Here is a 20,813-nt window from a genome sequence, read left to right as displayed (position 1 = left end):
GACAAGTTGAATTTTATATGCTCGCAATCCAAGATCTTTGCGCAAAAATTTCCATAAAGTGGACATAAGTTCACTTGTTGAGAACGACGACGAATTGACACATTTGGATCATTATCAACACTATGCTGCACAGCAGCTATCGCTTGTTGCGTGCGCACTGTACGGCGTCTTACGGGATGCGTATTGTCGACTAGAGTAAAAGTATTGCGAAAACGATCACCAGTTTCTCGAATTAATCTCTCTGAAGGACGATTATGAGCACCATAAAACTCACGTAATGCCCGATGTGTTTCTCGAATAGAACCATGTCTTTCAAAATAAATTTGAACAATTTGGAAACGTTGCTCCGGTGTGAGTCTGTTCATGATGAATTGCCAAACCAAACTAATCTAAAAATATGTCAGGTCGGCTGTCATAAAAAACAGTGTTGCCAAATGAAAGTTTTCCGCCTCTAAAAAAAACACCCTTTACTACCTGATCTTGAGAGAATAAAATGAATGTGTTTAAGAAACATAGGATAGACATTCTCAATGTACCCAATACTATTCGGGTTTACAAAAATTCATAAAACAACACTTAACACCAGCAAAATATTTTATTACTGTTGCATTGGTGTTCATGTCATGAATTTTCTAAAAGTAAAATTATTCAATTTACCACAAATAAAGTTGCCTTCCCTAAAACTGTTCACCATGGTTGACACACTGGATAGGATCCATTAATAACAACTAAAATACAATTTATATGAGTTTAGTGACAATTATGAATCCATTGTCACTTGAGATCTAAAAAATCTTAATATTTACATACATTTTAATATCACTCAAAAATTTGATTTAAATGTAAAGAACCACTTACCACCTACTTCAGGTGTCCTGAGAGATACATGTTCTTTCACAAATCACACAAAACATTTAAAATTCTTAAGCCTTAAGATAATGCTAGAATATTCTATTGGGGTATGTGTTCTAAATAGCCTATTACAATTTACATATTTTTATTCCATACAGCCTGTTAATTCAAATGGTTGTTTAATGATTGTGGAACATTTAATAACATGAAATTTAATATACCTAAAATTTATTGTATCTCTGCACAAGGTGTAGATGTAAAAACCAAAGATATCTAGTCCATAATTTTTTATTTGTTAATGGTATTAAATGATTGAAGTGATCAATGTATTATGTAAGGCAAGGCCCATTGTTTGGGCATTATGTACATATATACTTAAGTGGACATAGTTTGCTAATTATTTCTTTGCTGAAAAAATGGTACAGCTTTTGCTGTAGCAACAAAATCCATCAGTTTTTAATTTTCATGTGTTTTCACATTCATCAAGAGCTTGGTAGTAAAATATTCTAAGTGTTCTTCTATAATGTTGTTTTAGAATAAAGGTTTTTGTTTTTATTGAGTAGTTAGCAAGGTCATAATTATTAGGTTTACAATTTTTATTTATATTAAGAATTAAAGATCTTTAAAGAAAGTTTCATTTAAATTTAAAAACTAGAAGTTTAACTGGATTAGAAAGCAATGATTACTCTAGTAAAACTGCATTTTGGTAGTAATTAAACTCCATGATAAAAAATCAACTTTAAACATGCTTACGAATGAATGATTTGTTATTGTATGTTTATTTGCTGAACTGTATGTCAAATCCTTAAGATTAAGATAATTCATTAAATAGTTACACAACACAACAAGGTGTTTTATATTGAATGCCAAGGAGATCTTCCACTTGTTGTGGCTTAAACAATATACGCCTTCTTAAATTCATATGGTAAAATAAATAATTCATAGTCGAATTTTGCTTTTAATTGCTATTTAACTTCTTTAATATAATTTTGCACTGAAAATCATACAAAAAATAAATTAAAAAAAAAATTACAAAATATAATAAATTACTTACATAATATATAGAAATAAATTACATAATAGGAAAAAAACAATATTTAGTTTATTAATTTAAGTTTTAACCTTTTTAGACTTTCTTTTTTATGCCTTTTTTTTCTAATTTAGAATATGGAGAATTCTTACACTGCAAGGGTAAGAAGTTTGTGGACTTTGACGAAATCCGACGGGAGATCGAAGCAGAAACCGACCGCGTTACTGGTAGTAACAAAGGCATATCTAATATTCCTATTAACCTGAGGGTATATTCTCCCAATGGTAAGTATTATCTTTATTATTTGATGCATAAAAAGGTATTATTAATAATATTATCATAATATAATTAGAGAATTTTTTTGCATCCATTTCATTTCATTCCAGTGTTGAATTTGACTCTCATTGATCTCCCGGGATTAACTAAAGTTCCAATCGGCGATCAACCAGTGGATATTGAGCAACAGATCAGAGGCATGATAATGCAGTTTATCAAACGAGACTCTTGTCTCATTCTAGCGGTTACACCGGCGAACACAGATTTAGCTAACTCGGATGCTTTGAAACTTGCTAAAGAAGTAGATCCGCAAGGTGGGATTTTATTATATGCTTTTATTTTAGGAGAAACAGATTCTAAATTGTTGTCTTATAGGTATTCGAACTATTGGTGTAATAACCAAACTAGATCTGATGGACGAAGGCACAGACGCTCGAGATATTTTAGAAAACAAGCTGTTACCTTTAAGGAGGGGCTATATTGGTGTTGTAAATAGGTCTCAAAAAGACATTGAGGGTAGAAAGGATATCAATGCTGCACTTGCTGCTGAAAGAAAGTTCTTTCTCAGGTAAGCTATGGCTTAAGCACTAATAACATTTTTAAATTAATGTTATATTTTTAGTCATCCTGCTTATCGGCATATAGCTGATCGGCTGGGAACGCCTTATTTACAAAGAGTTCTCAATCAACAGCTCACAAATCATATTAGAGATACCCTACCTGGTTTGAGAGATAAATTGCAAAAGCAACTGCTAACACTAGAAAAGGATGTTGATCAGTTTAAGCATTTTAGGCCGGACGATCCTGCAATTAAAACCAAAGCAATGTTACAGTAAGTAATTTCTTTTAATAAGCTAATGGATAGATTTAAAGTTTAAATCAATTAAACAAATATCTTATTAAATAAATACAAGCAAAAACCAATTTTTCTGAGTACAATTTAAAATAATATATAATCAAAAATATAAAAGAAATACTAGAAAGTCCTAATTGGTTATTAAACAGTATCTGGGCTATAAAGTAGATTTGGAGTAGGAGACATACAACTTGATCAAACCAGAAGCCAGGCAATAAAGATTCCTAAATGCGATATTTAATGTACAGTTGTATTTCAGATTACTGTAGTAATTTTTGGGTATGTATGCCATATACTTGTAATCTCTTGTAAAAAATTCCATGTTTATGGAATTTTTTGAACACAAATATTGTCAATATTTTGAATATTAAGACTATTAATTATTGGAATAGGCATATTTATATAAAATTAAGTTAATACAAGAGAAACTAAAAAGATAGATTTCTGTTTTAATAATAATGCTTCCTCAAGTTTTTGTCAATATATGTCTTGTAAAATTAAATAAGGTTAAATAATGTCAAAATAATAATAGTCCTCCAAAGAAGGTTTCTCCTTTTTATGTACTCAATTCTAATGCCTATTAAAAGCTTTCGTTTTGACTATAAATATAGAAATATATAAAATCTAAAATAACTTAAAAAGGTGTCTGTAATTTTATGTAAAATAAAAAAAAATTCAAGGTGTTCCCTTTGAAATAGTAAATAAGTTTTATAGAGGGTGTTTTTTCAATATTGGGATAAAATTCAGGGTCGTGTTCCTTGGACGAAATCAAGCAAAAAAGTTCCTAAGCGGCCCAGATAAGTTTTAAAAGAAATAAAGAATTCAAAAATATTTTGTATTACAAGAATAACCAGTGGCGTACCCTCTTCTTCTAAAAAAATATTCTGTTCGACAATGGCGAATATAAAAATTTGTGTATAGGAATAACGAACGTTATGCATGCTTAGACACTGCGTACTAATTTTCAGAAAAATAACTACAAGTATCAAATTTATCGAAAAAATTCACTTTTTTTCTGTCACTTTTGTCACCCTGCAGTGTAAAATCTAAGACAGTTAGGAAAACGATGATAGGAACTTTTTTGTTTGATGTAGTCCAAGAAACATGCCTTAATATTAAAAAAAAAACACACTGAATAGAAATCCAACACAGTTTCGATTTCATTGCGCTCTTCAACTGGTTCATTAATTTGCTCAGGTATTTAATTGATATAGCTCCTGGAATATAATAATTTTCAATTTATTTTATCTAGTTTTAGAAGACAGACAGTTTTCATATATTAAGGAATTTCAGCATCACAACAAAATTAACTGAATTTGATTCAAGTAGTAGCTCTAAAATTTTATTTATGTATCAGATTTTGGAAACTGCATCAATGCATTATAGAAACATATTGAAAATTTTTGGAAATATTGAGAAAACAGGACAGGGTCATTGAAGTATTAAAATGTTGTATACCCGCAACTAAAATCTTTTGATTATTATGGAATTTCTGGTTATTCCAGAAGTACATAACAACTTCACTAATTTAAATGGAACACCCTATATATTTTAGGTTGTGCCTCTCCCAAGAAACATTTCAAGAAGAGGGGACCTAATATATTTACTTGTAACACCACATTTTATAATTCTACGTTCCGTCGCTTAAAGTTTCATACAATATTTATACGCTTTTTAATAAAATTTCAATTATTCTATCTGTGTTGTGGTGTGAAACAAATTCCTGTATTATTCAGTTTGTAGTATGAACATTAAAAAAATTAAACTACCATGACAATACAACATTAACTCTTTCTAGTACTTGGGGACAAAATTTAACCCACCTACAATTGTTTTTTTCCCAGTAATGTACGTCGGTTTATTTATTAAACTGTGTGACTATATGATCATATAAGCCTTAGAGATTAAGCGTATAAAGTACAGATGTCGCTAGATTGTGCCTAGTGATTCAAGTGGTTATTCGTTTGTTTATGTTTTGTTGTTGCACGTTTCGTTCTAAAAAGGGTAAGATATTTTTGTTTTTTTTTTTTTTAAGTTTTATTTATTTTTTTTTGTTAAAAATATTTGATATACTTTTTATATAACTGTTTTATACTAAATAACTTGAAATTATTGAGTTACTTACTTCTATATTCTGTATTTTTAACTATGGGTTAAATTTTGTCCCACCATACAAGTAAGGTTTTTTTAGGTAGGAGCAAAATATGGCAAGTGACCGATTTCCAGAACCATTACCTTTTAAGCTTATTGGTTTGACCGAAAAGGATCTTTATAATGAAATTGAGAATATTGAAAATTCGGACAGTGAATTTGTAGGCATTCCATCAGATATCGACTCGGATAATGAAGTTGTAATGGAAATGATGTAGACGAGCCAGAAATCACAAATAATTTATCAGAACCGGATAATATGGTAATATCATCATCTGATGAAGAACCGGAGGAATGGGACCCCGAAAACCTTATTCCACTGAGAGAATTAAAAACATTATTCAAAATACAGTAGAGTAAGAACAAATAAAACGGTTTCACCTGTCCAATTTATGAAATATTAAGGACTAGCCCAAGTCATAAAGGAACTAGATAGGGTGACACCATATAATATTTTTAAACTTCTGATTTCAGACAAAATTGTCGAACATATGGTGTTTCAAACAAACCTCTACGCAGAGCAAACTTTTCACAATTCCGGCAAAAGCTATAAGCCCACCGATAGTGTAGAAATGCGTACATTTATTAGTATAAACTTACTAATGGGTATCAAAAAGCTGCCGTCATATCGGGATTACTGGAGTACAGATCCAATTTTACATGAATCCCTATATTAGTAGACTAATAACTGTCCATCGCTTTGGTTGGCTCCTAAGTAAAGTACATCTTAATGACAACAACTTCATGCCCAACCGAAATTCCGATAATTTTGATAAATTATATACGGTAAGACCATTTTTAGAAATGTTGAAATCCAATTTTCAAGCCTGTCTGCATCCTCACGAATTTTTATCAGTGGACGAGTCTATGATAAAGCTTAAAGGCCGATCTACGATCAAACAATACATGCCTGCAAAGCCAGTAAAGAGAGGCTATAAAGTGTGGATGATAGCTGACGGCACTGGATATTGCTGGGATTTTGAAATATATTGTGGCAAAACCGGTCCTGTTGCAGAAAAATGTTTGGTTACCAAAGTAGTGCTTCAGATGACACAAAATTTAAAACACAGGTATCATAAAATTTTCTTTAATAACTTTTTTACAAATGTAGCCCTAATGAATCAACTGTATCAAGAAAAGTTATATGCCTGTGGTACTGTTAGACATACCAGAAAAAAAATGCCCCAATTTCTGGAAGATAAAACAATGCACAGAGGTGACTGTGACTGGTACGTGAGTTCTAGAGGACTTTCAGCATATAAATGGCGCGATAAAAGATCAGTTCACCTTCGTTTAAATTATCACAACCCAGATGACAAAACTGAGGTCAAAACGAAAGTGAAAGACGGCAGTGTAGAAAACATACCTTGCCCAATAGCGCTGACTGATTACAATAAACATATGAACTCAGTAGATAAATTTGACCAAATGAGGGCAGTTTACGGCCTCAACCGAAAAAGCAAAAAATGGTGGCATAGAATCATGTTTTTCTTTATTGATGCTGCTGTTGTTAATGCTTACGTGCTTTACAGGTTATCTGAAGGGCCTAAAATGAACATGAAAGAATTTCGTTTGAATATTATAGAACATCTAGTTGCTGACAAATTGGTAACATCATTAAAGGGTATCGAAAAACCATTACCAACTCCCCAAAAAAAGGAAACCTTCCCAACCAGAAACGATTAGACTTACTCAAAGTACACATCAGTGTAACCAGTACGAACCAGTAGACGAAGATGTACAGTCTGTAGTTCCAAGGAATTTGAAATACGCAAAAACTGGACCTGCAGCGTGTGTCAAGTTCCCCTATGTTTGGGAAAGAACAAGTCTTGTTTTCAGTCCTACCATACAAAATAACTTTAAGCAGTTGTATGGTGGGTCAAAATATGTACCATGGGTTTTTTAAAGAAAAAAGTAAAAAATTTGATATTTCTCAATGTTATGTTTTATTTTAGAGCACCTTGAATTAGTTTTTATGTTTTTTTGTTATAAATAAGAATAAATTTTTTTTTACCACTTGGGTAAATTTTTTAATTTTTTCTGTACTTTAAAGAGTTAAAACTTAAATTAAGCCTTTCGTGCTTAGAAGTTTTAGAATTAGCTTAAAAAAATCCTAATAACCATCCATAATCTCCAGAAATCGATATTTTTAAAATCTTCAAACTCGATATGGTGTCACTTTAAAACCCGCAGCTTTTCTCTTCGGCATTGTTTAATTAGTTGTCTTAAAGCTGTTAGGATCAGATAATGTAACACTTAACTTTTTCAGAATGATTCAGCAATTGCAAACCGATTTTGAGAGGACAATTGAGGGTTCAGGATCAGCTCAAATCAATACCAATGAATTATCGGGCGGTGCCAAAATAAATCGCTTATTTCACGAACGTTTTCCTTTTGAAATTGTTAAAATGGAGTTTGATGAGAAGGAGCTTAGAAGGGAAATTGCATTTGCTATTAGAAATATTCACGGTATTAGAGTCGGCCTGTTCACTCCAGATATGGCGTTTGAAGCAATTGTGAAGAAACAAATATCCAGGCTAAAAGAACCATCATTAAAATGCGTCGATCTTGTGGTCACAGAACTATCAAATGTAGTTCGTGTTTGTACAGATAAAGTACATTAATTTTATATTTCTTTTTTATATAAATAAATAATGATTATTATAGATGACCCGCTATCCGAGGTTACGTGAGGAGGTTGAAAGAATTATAGCAACTCAAATCCGTCAAAAAGAACAGTATTGCAAAGAGCAAATTTGCCTGTTAAATGAGTGTGAGTTGGCCTATATGAACACAAATCATGAGGACTTTATCGGATTCGCAAAGTAAATAATATTAACAGATTTCTGGTAAAAAAACATTATTAAATCATTTATTTTAGTGCACAAAATCAGTCAGAGGCCGCAGCTTCGAAAGGCTCACGTTCTCTAGGCAATCAGGTCATAAGAAAGGGTTACATGTGTATTCACAATTTAGGAATCATGAAGGGCGGCTCCCGTGATTATTGGTTCGTTCTGACCTCTGAAAATATCTCCTGGTTCAAGGATGAGGAAGAGCGGGAAAAGAAATATATGCTACCTCTTGATTCTCTTAAATTGAGAGACATTGAACAGGGATTTATGTCAAGACGTCACATGTTCGCTCTGTTTAATCCAGATGGAAAGAATGTTTATAAGGTAAGATGTGATTTGATTTCTATTTATGATTTTAACCATTTTGACATTATTAGGACTATAAACAGTTGGAGTTAAGCTGTGAAACTTTAGATGAAGTTGATTCCTGGAAAGCTTCATTTTTAAGGGCTGGAGTGTACCCTGAGAAGCAGACCGAGCAAGCTAACGGTGATGAGGTAATTTTTTTAAATTAATATTTATATTTCGTGCTATTCTTTAGTATTACTATAATGTTCTTTTTATATGTATTTTTTAGTAACCGATTATAAATATATATTTTATAAGATTTAGGCTATTTGACAAAATAATTTTAATTTAAAACTGCATATAGTGTAATGTTTTATTGTTACGGGAAGGTATTACTGTAAAAAAAGTGTTATGCAGGGTGTCCCGGAACACGTGAGAATTCTCTGAAATTCAGGTAGAATATAAAAAAATAAAGAAAAGGCACTCTTTTTCATTATCGATAAAATGAACCGTTTTCGAGAAAAAAAATGTAAGGAACCACTGTTTTATTTAAATTAAAAAGAACCATGATATGTTCTTTTTTTCAGCAAAGCGAAGTTATTAAAAGAACAGAGAAGCTCTATTTTAAGTTGTTTAACCTGAAAAAGTACATGTTTTTAAAAATGCGGTGTGGTTCTTAAAAAAACAACATGAAAAAGAATGTAAATGAAAATGTTTTAGCATCGTCTTATCGGCATTTTTTGTTTTTCTAAACGCACCATTCTTGCAAACGTTTCTAGGGTACACAATAAACAAATACGTATCTTTTAAAATTTGCCATCTTTCACGTTATTGATATATTGATATTATTGATCCTTTATTTCGATAATGATTTTTGGATTTTTTGGTAAATTTAATTTGAATGAAGTCGAGATATGGAATTCACACGGGCATTGAAAGCAAAAAGGTTGTATGAAGAAAGATTTCTTATCGCACTATTCCAAATAAATAGACATTTTAACGAATTGGCCAATGTCTAAGGAAAACTGGTAGGCGATTCCACTTATTCAGGTGATGAATTTTCTGGTACGGTACAATTGAAGGAAAATATGTTGGATGCTGTAGCTGATACAACGAGCACTCGAAAATTAGCCGCTCAGCTTAATACACCAAAAGCAGTAATTCATAAAGTACTTCAAGAACAGCTGTTATACCTCATATCACCTTCAAAAATTTTTATCTACAACACTATTTTCCTCGTAGAATACAGTTCGCGAACTGGCTATTAGATCAGCAGCGAACTAATCCAAACTTCATTCTTCTTTTTACCGATGAAGCAGGGTTTACTGAAAATGGTATTGTGAATTTACATAACTCGCATGTATGGGCTGACCAAAATCCTCATGCTGTTGTTTCTCATCAGTTCCAATGAATTAATATCTGGGCAGGAATCATTGGCAATTTTTTGATTGGACCATTCGTATTACCGCCACAAATAAATAGAGCACTTTATTTGGAATTCTTTTAGAACAATGTCTAATAGAGCATGTTCCACTTGCGATCCGCCGAAACATGTATTTTATGCATGATGTAGCCCCACCTCATTTCAGCGTTGCTGTAGGGAACCACTTGAATAAAGTTTTTGCAAACCGTTGGAATAACGTTTTGCAAATGTATAGGTAGAGGAGGATACATTGCCTGGCTTCCTCGGTATCCCGATCTGACGCCATTGGATTTTTACCTATAGGGTCACCTCAAAACCTTGGTGTATTCAACTTCTGTTAATACTCACAAGAAACTTTTACAGAGAATCAAATTCAAAATATGCTTTATTGTTCTAAACATTTGTTATTATGAACAAAGCCGTATAAAACAAAAAAAGTAGGTGAGAACAAACAACAAAAAACATGAAAATATACGCACAAATAAAATTAAAATAGAATAAAATAAAGTGCTGATAAAACCTAAAGCTAAAAAAACACACAATGAAACTTATACCAGAAGGAACTAAGTACATTAAAAGGTATCATTATAATATTGTTGAATATCATACTAGAGTCTAAAAACAACCAATTTCCTGACTTTTTAAATCTATGAGCCTGAGAAATCTGTCTTATTCTTACAGGCAAATGATTAAAAAGTTGACGACTATTATACGCAACAGAGTCATGCACCAGGGCCGATCTGGGAATGGGCAATGCCATCCGATGTGTATGTCTTGTGAAGTAAAAAGACAAATCCTGACTCAAACTGCCACCATATTTCTTATGTTTTAAAGATACTTAGGATTCATTGTGATATGATAAGGAAGAATCCTTTTTTCAAGTCCACTATTCGTCGAACCCACGAGTGTGTCAGACGTCACGGAGCCCAAGTTGAACCTACTTTGAAGTTTTTTAAGTTTGAAGTTTTTAATGAATTGTTTCGAATTATAAGTTTCTTTATTTATTACATTCTTTTTTCAGGTTGTTTTTCCGTTTCAAACGAAAAACATAAAAACATATTTTTTTAAACAATTTTCTTTAAGGTGCGGTTCTAAGAACCACACTGCATTTTTAAAAACATGTACTTTTTCAGATTAAACAACTTAAAATTTAACTTTTCTGTTTGAATAACTGCCGCATCGTTGAAAAAAAGAACATATCATGGCTCTTTTTAATTAAAACAGTGATTCCTTAATTATTTTTTTGTCTCCAAAACGGTTCATTTTATCGATAATAAAGAGTGCCTTTTCTTTAGTTTAAGGTTCAAGCTATCCATATTTATTATTTTAGAGTCTTTGTCATACAGGGTGCTAAAAATGTAAGCATCATAATGTACAACCTAGTCCGCTCTGGTAAAATAAGCAAGGTAAATGTGTTTTAAGGGCTCCGTTTTAAGACGTCCTTAGTAGTGTTGATTATGTAATTTTTTTATTATTTTTAATTTTTATTTAATTTTACCAAGTACTTCAAAAGTTACTCAAGAAAAATCGATTTCCAGCGGCGTCTTTAAGGGACAGTATCTTCGTAGGAAGGGCCTATAGGAAAGTTTTATATTATTTTTTTATTTTCTGCCTAAATCCAAGAGATTATCCACATTTTCCGGGACACTCTGTATATATTTATTTATTTATTATATTTATCTATGGAATACTAATCGGGTGCCATTTAAAAATGTGTCAAGCTTATTACTTGAACTGCCATGAAAAATTTACAAAAAAAAGCCAAAATACGTAAACTTTATTTGTAAAACTTTTTATGTGCTCATTTTCAGTTAACCTGCTCTTAGATAAGGTGAAAGAACCTCCTTAAATAAGAGATTTTAATAGAGGGTTGAATGACACCTTGTGATATTGAAGGTTACTTAATTACCTTTTTAAAAATACTCTACATTTTATATTGGCAATGCTAAAAATATAAGTTATTGAAATGTTTTAATTTGACAGTATGATTCCAAATTCTCTGACGTTGCGAAAATCTTCGTGATTTCCTTGACATGCGGCTCTTTCATTTTTGCTTTTGAATCATGAAGCTTTGCGGCTGTATTTTAAGAACAAGCGTGTTACAATATCCCAAAGAAAGAAAACCAGAGGGTTTAACTTAGGTGATACGGAAAACAATTTATAAGTTTTATCAACTACGCGAATTTATGCCTCGTGAGTTGTTGGAAGTGGTTATATCAGGCTCTGGTTGAATCCATTCTAAATTATGGTATAAGAATTTGGGGTAGTGCGTGTAGCACAATGTTAACAAATCTGGTTATCACTCAAAAATATATACTAAAAGTAATAAATAAAAAACCAAAAAAATACCCAACAGTTAATTTGTTTTTGGAAAGTGGTGCTCTCACTGTAAGAGAACTTTACCTGAAGAGCACCCTTAACTTTATGAAGAATAAAAACATTTATAATATTCTACCCCAACGCTTTAATATTACTAGAACGTGTTTTTTTGACTAAGGTAGATTTTACAATTTGTCGACGTCATATATCTTATGTGGGGCCAAGAATCTTTAATTTTATACCACACGCTTTTAAGGCTATAAGAAAAAAAGTCTAATATACGCATAACCGAATGGATCAGGTGTAACTATGAAAATATTTTATTAAAGCTACCTTTTCTAACGTAAACAAATGTTATATTTACAGGTATATTTGCAAATATAATTTATTGATAGAATAAAAGAATGAATTAATTTAAATTTTACTTTTACAAATTTAATCTAAGTTAATTTAACTTGGTTTTATAATAGGCTCTCAAATTTATTGTTAAATTATTATTGTATTCTGAAATACAAGTCACTTGTGACTTAGGGCACAAACACTAACTTTGTAACAGTACTGTACAATTTTAATTAATATATTTGAATTTCATTGTGGAGGCCATTCAGTTGGCCTTTTTTGATCAATTCATCTGTCTGGGAAAGGTTCAGCAAGCTACTATTTACCTGAAAGAAAAGTGAGATGGATCTTGTTGAAGGTAAATAAGATCTTGCAAGAACATATTCCTCGATATATATATATATTTATAATCATACCAAGCTCTTCCACATAGTTGAATTTCTAGATTTTCTGTTGGATCTATTGGTTTTTCAAGCAGATTTAAATAAAGCTCGCCAGTTAGGTTTTTATCTTAGAATACGAATTACTTTTACTTCTTACAAATAATACCAGCTCAAACGTTGAATATTGAAATGTAAATTGCGTATGACGTTCTTTAAAAAAAATGCTTGACCAGAGATATGGGTTAGCGTTCATTAATTCTGTAATTCTTTCACAAATTTCCATTTACATGATAACGAAAATTTGAGATCGACGAGGCCACAAGGAATGTATGTTATAGTATTCTTTGTATAAGTGTCATTTTTTCGTACTACCATTTTTTATATGTCAGTAATGCAAAACAATAAAAAATTACTTGACACAGGGCACATTTTATATTTCATTAAAAAAAAAACACTTAAAGTCCTGGATTTCCTCCTTTAACCTGATTAATTTGGATAGACATCGTTATTTGAACCCTAATCACTAATTTATAATCTTTAACTTTGGTAAGAATTAGTTTTTAATTTTTTAAATTAATAACTTAGTTCAGTATACAACTAACTATTCTTATCTTCTCTACTACATAACTTACTACGTCGAATCCCTGATAAACTTCTGTTTGTTGGAAATATGTTCGATGCTTAACACCATTTTGAAACGGTAATTAACCTTTAAAACAAGGTATCCCTCAACCCAATCTAACTTCTCTCCTAATTTAAGACTTTAGGGTTTTCTGGAAGATTATTTAATTTAAATGAAAACCAGTGGCATAAAATATTAATATTAACAAAAAGTGTTTTAGATCTGTTTTAAGATAAGATATAAGTAGGCAATAAAATCATGGAAATTTCTTCTTTTGTGGAGTACCTAACTGATAAGGCGATACTTTATGCGTGATACAATACGTTATATATCGTACATCGAATAAAAACTAAAAATACTTAAATCTTTTAAACTACAAAATATTAAATTCATTATATCTAGCCAAACCCAGAACATGGGGATGAATCAATATTTAGAAGAACAAAAAGTTTATTATATTGTTGCTGATAACTGTCTTTTATTTGTCAAGTTTTTTGTTTTAATATAATTTAATTTATTTTTCTACTGTACATATTTTTTTTTATTCCATATGCATTGAATTTCTGTACGCAATTGTTTTGAAAAGACATTCTGGAGCAAGTTATTTTTTGCCTGATAGTTCCACACATGTCGACTATGATTAAGTTCTCTTTTATCAGCAGACGTTAGACAGATTGAAATATACTTTTGACCATCTTCAAAATAATTATCATTTTATTTAATTGAAATTTTTTTGTAAAAATATGAACTAGCTCTATAGTTTGGACTTTTTTATTTTCAATTTTTAAGGTTACATGTTTTGCATTACAAAGACCAATAGTGAGTACATTGTTGTGCCGTTGACTTAGTAACACGTCTGACATATTATAATTCTAAATATTTAACCTCGAAAATTAAAAATGAAATAACAGCAAATTTTAACTTAATTTTACAATTAGAAATTAGTAACTTTACGATAAAGGATGCATTATTTGCTTATATTTGATGTAAAACATAATACTTAAGAATTTAAAGTAAACTTCAAAAATATATTTTTTAGAAGTACTCTTTGCCCAATAATAATCAGCTGCATTTGTGCTGTATAAAAGGGTTTGGCTAGATATAAATATTTGGAAACCTTGTCCTGCTGATTTAGGCACTTATCGCTTTATGTAATCAATTGCAAAATGTGCGTTGTTGTTAGTACAAATATAATTCTATGTTAGGAATTGTAATATACCTGTCATATTTTTTTCAAGGTTTTATTTATGAATAATGACAAAAATAGTAGGAAATAAAAAATTAAGGACATAAGAGAGCCAGCCCATTATTCTTTTTAGCAACATTTTTTTTGAACTATTTCATTAAGGTTAAGAAACACACTGCATTTTTAAAAAGATGTATTGTTTTCTGAAAAAGTTAAACAACATAAAAAATGGAACTTCTTTGTTGTTGTTTTAACAATTTAAGCATTATAATGTACAACCTACTCCGCTCCTGGTAAAATAAATAAGATAAACGTGTTTTAAGGACTGCATTTTAAGAGGTCCTTAGTAGTGTTGATCACGTAAATTTTTTTATTAAATTATACCAAGAACTTCAAAAGTTATTCAAGAAAAACCGATTTGCAGTGGCGTCTTTAAGAGGCGACATCTCCGTAGGAGGGCCTATAGAAATTTTTTTTATAGGAAAGTCTCATATTATTTTTTTATGTTCTACCTGAATCGGAGAGATTTCCCACATTTTACAGTATACATATATACAAGACACCCTGTATATATTTTTACTTATGTGAATTTGCTTCCCTGAATTTTATGTGTATAAAAACTATTGAGTTTTATCTTTACCTATAAGCAAAACTTGTTAACAGTCTATTTGGCTTATATGAAAATGTCATATATAAATTGTTTTTGGCATACTTCTCAATGAAGTTTTAAGTAATGAACATATCAAAGTTTTTCAACTATTTTCTCTGCCAGGTCTTAGTGAACAAAAAAACCCCTGCCAGGTCTTAGTGAACAAAAAATACAAATTTCCTTGTACTCATCACATATAATTTTGTAGTTTCTAAATCCTATTTAATTTAATATCCATATATTTTTCAGGGAAAAAAGGCAAGTATAAAATGGTAATTTTTTGTAGTATTTTTTGAGTGCTAAAAATTTTGTTTTGTTGTGATAATTAACACCCCTTTCCAATCTTGCAAGCTAGAAATCACTATTTGGTCCTCAAATCTTATTTTTACTAATAACCATATCTTCTTATATTGCTGTTAAGTTCATGTAATTTTACGAATTGTAATGTTTACTTAAAACTACCAGCCTCAATAATTTTAAGGCTTTGTGTAGAACTCGCAACTATAATAAGATTTGACCTTAATATACAGGATGATTGACGACTGATGGTACGTTAGCCGTATATGGAAAACGAAAGCTAGCATTTTCCTGAAAATGTTGTAGCCATGATAACAGCTAATGCTCTATCGATCTACAATATTTTCATCACTGCAGCGTTGCTGCTTATGTAAAAAAAGGCAACGCCTTTGATTTTTTAAATGAAACATATTTTGAGTATGTTTTAATCATACATCCCTATATCTCCAGTATTTTTCGATAAAAAAAATGTGCGTGTTTTTTGTTAAAAACCAAGGGACAACTAATTCTTTAGTCAAAGTTCCTAAAAAGCTCAAATTTTAAACATTACTTTAGGAAGCCATCTTGATTAAATTCACATAGCCTGATTTCATGAGCCTTATACAGGCTCATCGAAATTTAAATAAATATCTTTCATTTACTAAAATGGCAAAAAGTCCATATTTTTAAATGGACCCTATATTTCCTATATTTTAAGGTGTCCATTTTTTACATAAGCGGCAGCGCTGCAGTGCAGAAAACTACAGCTACGTTCCGTTTTTCATATACGGCTAACATACCATCGGTCGTCAATCAACCTGTATATGAGTTTATTATTATATTGTTTAAATATTATTATACAAATATTAGTGCAATTTAGGTCTTTAAAATTCATATAAACATTTAAGGGTCAAGTAGAAACTATTCGATTATAATGTGTAACTTGCAATCTTGAGAAAAATATGTACAGTGCTTTAATTTCAAAACAAACCACCCAAAATAACCACTTAAAAAAAGTCTATATTATGTATATCTAAATACGTCAATTTAGATAAGCAGAGAGGCGTTTAATTTTATTTGACAAAGCTCTATCAATGATCTCCAGCTAACCTTACTTTGATAATATGTCAAAGGATAACACCAATCGTGTGGCTCATTATTGTAATCAGCACTAACTTATACAACAGTGCCAAAAAAAGTAAATCTGTGGACATACTATGTATACCATGTCTGGAAATAATGGATATTTTATTAACTTAAAGTTTGGTAGGTCGAATGGTTGACCCATGGTCGACCTAAACTTTGTATTTCAAACGGCCAAATAAGTGTGATACATAATATTAAAGGGCATAAAGGGCGGTAAGCAAAAATGTGTGGTAGTTAGTAGTAACTTAAACTTTGGTAAGTCAAATGGTTGCCTCATTGCTTTAATAGTTCGGGAGTAGCTTAATGAACAGTTTCCAGGGATGTGGATTGGCAGGCGTGATGCAATTGAATGGCCCGCACGGTTTTCAGACTTAAGTGAATTGAATTGCATACTGAATTTATTTAGCAGTAAAATTACAATACAATAATATACCGTTATGTACCGTAATATACCGTACAAATAGTATAAAAAGTCCTATTTCCTTGACTTAAGTGCTTATTGCCCTTATCTGTCAAATCGATCGGGTCAACCCCATCGAATCAATACCACTAGATTTTTTCCTTTGGGTGTATTTAAAAAGCAAAGTTTCTAAAACTCCACCTGAAAATATTAATGATTTAGAAAATTCGATTCTATTTGCCAGTGTTCGTGAGAAATTTCAAAACAGACTTTATTACTGTCTCGCGAATAACGAAGCACATTTTGACCACGTAATAAAATAAATTCTGTGAACTGATTGAATTTTTTATTTCTTATACACCTTTACTATTTGTAAGTCTATAAGTTTACGTTTTCTATACACTGTTGGGTGGTAGATTATATGTTGTTTAAAATGAAGTATCACACTATAGGATAGCCATTAGACATATCAAAGTATGACGTCGATAAAATATTCATTATTACCAGACATTTTAGCTCACTATTCGCTGGTACGTCCACCTATTTAATTTGGCACTGTTGAATAGAGATTTTAATGCTGCTTAGATGATGTGTCACACGATGGGGGTTCTTATACGGCTTATCAAAGTGAGGTTAGCTGGAGGTGAGGAGATGATTGACAGAACTTATATATAAAATTAAACGTCCTCCTGTATATCTAGATTGACGTGTTTTTTTTTTCTAATAGTTATTAAGAGTGGTTCATTTTGAAATGAAAGCATGTTTTTTCATTATGACTTTAAGCTACGTTTTTACTTTTATCAATTTCTTTTACAACAACTTTTACAAAATACATATAATACATTTTATTGGCTTTTCGGTTGGATGGTATACTACAATATTCTAAGCCGAAAATTTTCGTTTTATTTTACATATTCAATCTTTACCCTTAGTGCTCGGCCACACAAAAAGCTGGTAGCGGAGAGTAATTCGGAATCCGGCTACACATGTCGCTGGTTTGGAAGTTTATTTTAATTGTACTTCTTCAAAACTCAAAACGAAATAAGCTAATACGCGCGAAAATGTCAAACAAATTTGAACGCTCCGCTATCAGCTAGCAAGTACGCGTCTTTTCGCCAGGCGCTCCGCTGTATGTGTGGTGTGTGGCCATACATATTTAATTTTAGGCAATTGAACGCTCCGCTATCCTCTCCGATCCGCTGTCCGCCTTATGTGTGGCCGCACACTTAAGGTACAATTTATTTTACTCACACTTTTTATTCTCAACTTATATGGATATTAAAAGTATTTTTTTGTAGGTCGTATTAGCTTTTTAGTTTTGTAGAAAAAAAGTATTACTTATTTTTTGATACAATTAATATGGTTACTAAACAAAGACGTTCTACTCGGGTTTAAGATTGACATACCCGAGACTTACTTTTTGTAACATTTGGCATAGAGCATACTCGGTTGTTGCAAAAGTATCATTTTTCATAAAAACCTAATCTAATTACAATGAAGAAAATTTGAAGTCAAGGTGTCACAAGTATGTAACTAAAAGTTTATAATAAGAATTAAGATTAATAAGAATAATTAAGATTAAAATACACACGTTTTAATTACATACTTGGGAGACCTTGACTCGGAGTTTTTTTAAAATTAATAAGCTCTTGAAGTCTCTTTGGGAATAATTTCTTGAATAAAATTTTCTTGGAATCTGATACTCTCTGTAGAACTGTTTATTAAATATACATAATAATAACCGGCTTATATACATTTTCCCAAAACTGTCTTTTTCAAATTTAAGATTTATTTTTTCCACTGGCCATTTAAATTTCTTTTTATTCAGAAAACTTACAAAATTGCCAATCCACTTAAATAATAAAAATGTGTTGTTATAAATTAAACAAGAATTGTATGAATATGTACTGATCTTAATCGTTTGAATTTCAAAATTTTACAAAAACAGACAGCCACTATTCCTAATATTTATTTTTAAACAGCATATTTTCATCTGTCTAAAATGTGATCAGTTTTAAAAGTGGTTTTCGCATTTTACTTTTGAAATAGACTAGATTTTTATGTGGTGTGACCCCATTTTCTTATTAAAAGTGGCAGTTAAAATAAAATTAATAACTCGATAAAATTGTCTATTAAAGAGCACAAATGAGGGAGGATCTTCTAGCTCCATGGATCCACAATTAGAGCGTCAAGTAGAAACTATCCGAAACTTAGTGGATAGCTATATGAGAATCGTAACGAAGACAACGAGGGATCTTGTTCCTAAAACCATCATGCACATGATCATTAATGACTGTAAGGACTTTATCAATGGAGAATTACTCGCTCATATTTATGCCAGTGGAGATCAAGTAGGAAAAAAACTAAACGGCAATATTTTGAAATCGTGTTAAAATTATTTGATTTTCAGTCTCAAATGATGGAAGAAGCACCCGAAGAAGCTCAGAAACGGGAAGAAATGATGCGTATGTACCACGCCTGCAAGGAGGCGCTCAGAATTATTGGGGATGTTTCTATGGCTACTGTATCGACTCCAGTGCCGCCTCCAGTTAAAAATGATTGGCTGGCAAGTGGTCTAGATAATCCGCGACTTTCGCCGCCTAGTCCTGGCGGACCTAGGAAACCAACCCCGCAAATGGGGACCGTAGGCTCCAGCGGTGAGTAATATTATATTTCAAAATTAAGAAGGAAGATAAGTAGACTTTAAGTACTTCTGCTTCCTTAAAAAGAAGAAGACTTTTAATTTTAGCTTTTCAATTTAATTAAGGAAAATTTAAAACTTTTTGGCGGTAGATTTTACATGGCTTTATGATTATGCAGGTTGACAATGTACCATATATCAGGAGTGAATACTAGGAGCTTTGTGGAAAAAATGCTTAATTAAAATCGGCAAATATGTTTAATGGAAATCATTTCTAGCTACAAAAGAATAGGTCAATAATTTCTCTCTCAATATCTTTTTTGATTTTGGTATAAAACGCTAAATTAGGAACAGGAATGGAGACGGAAGGTCTCTTAATAAAATTATAATATGAAAGGTATAAATCAACAAAAATTATAATTTTGGTTTGGCTCAACCAAATTTGATACTTGGTGCTGTTTAAAGAAAAAGTTTCTATTCGTTGTATTTTTCAACAAGTTTTCTATTGTTTTGCTAGTAATTCAAAATCATTTATTTGCTAACAATTTAAAACCATTATAATATAGTAGTAATAAAAATACAGAATATATTTAAGGGTTAACAGAAAAGAACTATCACTGAATTATAAAAATCGTAAAGTAAAAACATCTAAGTGTAAACCCTCAACAGAAAATGACAGCCAGGCACCAGACTCAGCCGATGGATGTACTTGCTCGGCACTGTCAGTATTGGCGAACTGGTTAACCGTTAGGAAATGACCATATACATCATTGATATATAAATAAGAAGAACATGTCTTTTGTATAATAAATATGTTTGTTTCACTCAATTTAGCTTGTCCCAACGATTAGACATCAATATTAACTAACAAATTTCAAATCAATATTAACTTCATAGAGATTCAAAATATTTTCCTACATCAATTAATCATCCCATCTTTACTATTAGATAGTGTTTAAGTTACATGATATATATGACACTGAAGATATATTTTATGCTTTTATTGATATATTCTCCGGCACTCTTGATTCTTCAGCTATCAGAAAAATGACCTCTATAAAATACCACAGTGAAAAATTTAAGATTTATCATCTAAATAAATCTGATTTTTCTAAAAGAATTTT

At 31.1% G+C, this 20,813-nt stretch overlaps 1 protein-coding gene across 3 annotated transcripts in view; it reads left to right on the top strand.

The window, feature by feature from the left end:
• The window catches only part of LOC126736919 (dynamin), a 40,128-nt gene that overhangs the window by 8,660 nt on the left and 10,655 nt on the right, over window positions 1-20,813 (top strand). For all 3 annotated transcript variants that reach the window (XM_050441544.1, XM_050441543.1, XM_050441546.1), the window contains exons 3-12: window positions 2,017-2,166; window positions 2,269-2,472; window positions 2,534-2,726; window positions 2,781-2,990; window positions 7,435-7,780; window positions 7,833-7,990; window positions 8,047-8,341; window positions 8,395-8,514; window positions 19,187-19,399; window positions 19,459-19,705. In XM_050441544.1, coding sequence (XP_050297501.1) covers window positions 2,017-2,166; window positions 2,269-2,472; window positions 2,534-2,726; window positions 2,781-2,990; window positions 7,435-7,780; window positions 7,833-7,990; window positions 8,047-8,341; window positions 8,395-8,514; window positions 19,187-19,399; window positions 19,459-19,705 — 2,136 coding nt within the window. The remainder of the gene's footprint in view (window positions 1-2,016; window positions 2,167-2,268; window positions 2,473-2,533; window positions 2,727-2,780; window positions 2,991-7,434; window positions 7,781-7,832; window positions 7,991-8,046; window positions 8,342-8,394; window positions 8,515-19,186; window positions 19,400-19,458; window positions 19,706-20,813) is intronic.

Source organism: Anthonomus grandis, chromosome 5 (assembly GCF_022605725.1).
Source record: "Anthonomus grandis grandis chromosome 5, icAntGran1.3, whole genome shotgun sequence".
Classification (NCBI taxonomy): domain Eukaryota; kingdom Metazoa; phylum Arthropoda; class Insecta; order Coleoptera; family Curculionidae; genus Anthonomus; species Anthonomus grandis.
The sequence above is the reverse complement of the archived record's forward strand: the minus strand, read 5'-3'. Positions and strand labels throughout refer to the sequence as shown.